At 46.7% G+C, this 3,260-nt stretch overlaps 1 protein-coding gene across 1 annotated transcript; it reads right to left on the bottom strand.

The window, feature by feature from the left end:
* Nucleotides 1–209: 209 nt before the first annotated feature.
* On the bottom strand, nucleotides 210–3,260 carry LOC112246998 (beta-crystallin A4). Its single transcript, XM_024415625.1, has 6 exons — nucleotides 3,194–3,260; nucleotides 2,131–2,174; nucleotides 1,395–1,513; nucleotides 1,076–1,217; nucleotides 825–967; nucleotides 210–427 (listed from the first exon to the last, which is right to left on the bottom strand). The coding sequence occupies exons 2-6, from the start codon at nucleotides 2,167–2,169 to the stop codon at nucleotides 280–282; spliced, it is 591 nt and encodes a 196-aa protein (XP_024271393.1). The 5' UTR covers nucleotides 2,170–2,174; nucleotides 3,194–3,260; the 3' UTR covers nucleotides 210–279.

The raw sequence follows: 3,260 nt of genomic DNA, 5'->3' as shown, positions 1-3,260 counted from the left end.
TCACTGGAGACGTAGCGCCCCCTGCCGGCCAGTGAAGGTATTATTGTCAGAAGTACTCAAACATGTCTAAATATCCCTCTGTTTAATTGTTTGTTTGTTTATTTATTGAATTGTTTGTTTGTATGTCTCTAGCTATATTTATCTCATAGTACCATTTAATCTACAGTTGACATACATTCAGAGAGGCAGAAGCATGGACAGTAGGTCAGTGAGGTTTTAGAAAGACAGTTTATTCAGCATTGGGTAGCAGTGGGGATAAGCTTGGGGTAACGGGTGAAATTACTGCTGAATGCGGCGGATGGACTGGATCTGAGGGGTCTGGGAGTGGGAGCCGAACTCCCTGAAGTGCTTGTACTCGCCACAGTGACGGTCACACTCCATGATGTACTGGTAGCCACGGTATCCGGGGTACTGGTAGCACACAAAACTGTTAGGTAGAGAGACAGAGAGATTTCAGAGTCAGTTGGCAGAAAGGGATACCATGATACCATGAGGCTAGAGAAGTAGTAAAAAATGAAATTGTAGCGAGGATGAGAGAGATTCATAGAGAATGTAAGAGAGAGATGCAGATTGGAGTGAGAGCTTGAGAGTGAGTGTAGTATTACGTGTTTAACTTTTCTATTATTTCACTATTTTCTTTCTCTCTGCATTGTTGGGAAGGACCCGTAAGTAAGCATTTCACTGTTAGTCTACACCTGGTGTTTACAAAGCATGTGACAAATAACACGTGATTTGATTTGAAAGAAGGAGAGAGGGTGAGAGACGGGGTGAGAGGGAGATGTGTTAGGGGACTGGGTGAGAGGGGACTACGGCTGGCTACTCACGCTCCAGACTGGATCCTGAGGGAGCCGACCTCGTTGTTGCACCAGCCCATGGCCTGAAGGGAGGGGTAGTCGTCACTCAGCTCGCCCTTACGACCCAGGAAGTTCTCGCGCTCATAGATGGTCATACGGCACTCCCTGTGGTTCTGGAGGGGAGAGGACAGGGGGGATGTCAGTCAGTCAAGAGGAAGAGTGTAGAATAGATAGTGGTAAAAAGAGATATGGATAGAGAGAGTGGTGGTTGTGTTACTCACAGCGCAGGCAATGGGCCTGAAGGAGGTCATCCTCTCTATGTGGTAGGCATTGCTACCACTGAAGGCATCGCACTGGGGGTACTCTCCTCTCTCCAGCACAAACTGCTGGCCCTGGTAGGAAGCATGCTCATAGCCAATCCAACTATAGGAGAGAGGGAGAGAAAGATCAGGGAGGGAGAGAGGGAAGAAGTCAGAGATTGCGTCGATATCATCATTTTCCCCCGGCTTCTCTGAGCAATAGTTCTAAAGTCTGAAACCATACAGTGCTAGGTGAGTGTGTCTGCGTGTGTATGTGGATTTGTGTGTGTTTTTTACTCACGCTCCACTCTCAATCCTGAGGGAGCGCACGGTCTCAAAACCAAACTCCATCACATTGCAGCACTCGGAGGTGAACTCATGCCGACGGCCCTGGAAGCACTCCTCGTCGAAGACAATGATCTGAGAGGGGCAGAGAGAGAGAGACATGACTTACGTACTCTATCTATCTATTTACCTGGACAGGTTAAAGCTGAGGTTTGGGTGCAGCCACAAGTATCTCTACAACTACCTCTTTAAAGCTGGGATATTGGTCAATTTGGTTCTAATAACAGTTACATGAACCTGGATAAATGGACCAATCATATGAGACTATGGTAATGCAATGTGGTCTGTTTCGTCTAAATTTGGGCAGGGTGTAATCTGTTCAGCTGGAACAGAAATAGTGTGTCTAGACCCGAGCCTGCTGTTATGACAGAATTGTCTCCTGTGATAAATGGTGTGTACTGAGCTCAGCCTGTTTCTCACACAGCCCTCTGTTAAAGAGCTTTCCTGAACACACAGGCAGGCTATGCTCAAATACTTAACAAATCCATCCTTCCTTCCCCTCTTCCCTCCTTGGGGTAATCGCTGTTCTGACATAGCTGGATAGATGGAAGTACACTACATTGCTTTCAGATCATTGACTACTGCAAGAAAGGATGAATTGTAGAAGTTTTGAAACAGGGCCAGAACAGACCTTTACATAATGCATTGAGCTGTGCTGTCATCCATACACTCAGTTAATCAGTCTCACATACCTTCCAGTGGCCGGAGAACTTGGTACAATGGTGAGTCATCTTGTCTGGAATGAGAGAGGACAGATAGTAGGACTGTTATAAACAATTGTAGTCCTACAAAGTGCAGAATGTGATGAACTCATGATGAGAATTTCTTTCCCACACATTCATACTCATTTTACACACACACACTCTTTCTTCTCACATTATTAACACACACATACACAGTGCCCCAGACACACAACAATGTTTCGAAACAAAGTTTGCCCATATCAAAAACTACTGAGCATCAAAAAAATACATGGGTGAAAATTAAAACACAAAAACAAATAAAATAGCTGGTGGAGGGAGAAAATGGAGAAGCATTGTGCTTCAAACCCCAGAATAGTTTCCAATGGCAGGTTAGCACAGCAGGACTCCATCCATGTGTGTAAACTATTCATACTCTACAACCACAGCTACGCTATGCTTTTGTACTGAAAAGGCCTGTACAGCTCCAATGCTCTAGAATGTGAAAAGGCTGGTTTAGCTTTGTATGCAGGGCTAAAAGGCTTGATTTAACTATGTGTTGTTCGGTGCTGAAACGCCTGTGAGGCTAGTATCCCAGCGAGCCGAAAAGCATGAGCTGTGGAGCAACTGGCCTGGACAGCAGGACCATTGTGTGAGGCTGGATTGAAGTCATCAGCAGCTATTTACACATCCCCGATTAGAATGAGGAAAGTCCAGCTGGCCATGGTGCATATCCAGGATACTACTCTGTCTATTTTTCCATTTTTTTCCTGTGTCGATCTAACCATTTTTCTCGTCTCATCTCTATTTACCCCCTTTTCCCTCCTTTTTTTCTCCTCTCTCCATCTCTCTTTCTCTGTCCATCCTATGTCTTCCCCTGGTCTCTGTTTCCGCCACCCAGAGTTAGGCCTTTGGGCCTGCTAGGCTGCAGTGCGAAGTGGTGGGGGACAGACCAAGTCAGTATGGGGCCTGCTACCCTACCCTGGGTACTCTGCCCCGCTCAACCTGCCTGCTTGCCTGCCTGGCTTGCTGGGTGGATGATCAGGCTGGTGCTGGGTGGGACAGAGGGACTCACCTTGCTTTGATGCCCTTGGCTGTCCTGGAATGAGAGTGAGAGGACTCACGCGCCCCCACCCTTTTAA

This window comes from Oncorhynchus tshawytscha, linkage group LG20, assembly GCF_018296145.1.
Source record: "Oncorhynchus tshawytscha isolate Ot180627B linkage group LG20, Otsh_v2.0, whole genome shotgun sequence".
NCBI classification, from domain to species: Eukaryota; Metazoa; Chordata; class Actinopteri; order Salmoniformes; family Salmonidae; genus Oncorhynchus; species Oncorhynchus tshawytscha.
Note: the sequence above shows the minus strand (reverse complement) of the source record. Positions and strands in the feature narration are given on the sequence as shown.

Coding starts and splice junctions, on each gene's coding strand:
- LOC112246998 (XM_024415625.1), bottom strand. CDS start 2,169: ATGACTCACCATTGTACCAAGTTCTCCGGCCACTGGAAG. Junction 1,514..2,130: donor AGTTCTCCGGCCACTGGAAG/GTATGTGAGACT, acceptor TGCCCCTCTCAG/ATCATTGTCTTCGACGAGGA. Junction 428..824: donor CTCAGGATCCAGTCTGGAGC/GTGAGTAGCCAG, acceptor TCTACCTAACAG/TTTTGTGTGCTACCAGTACC.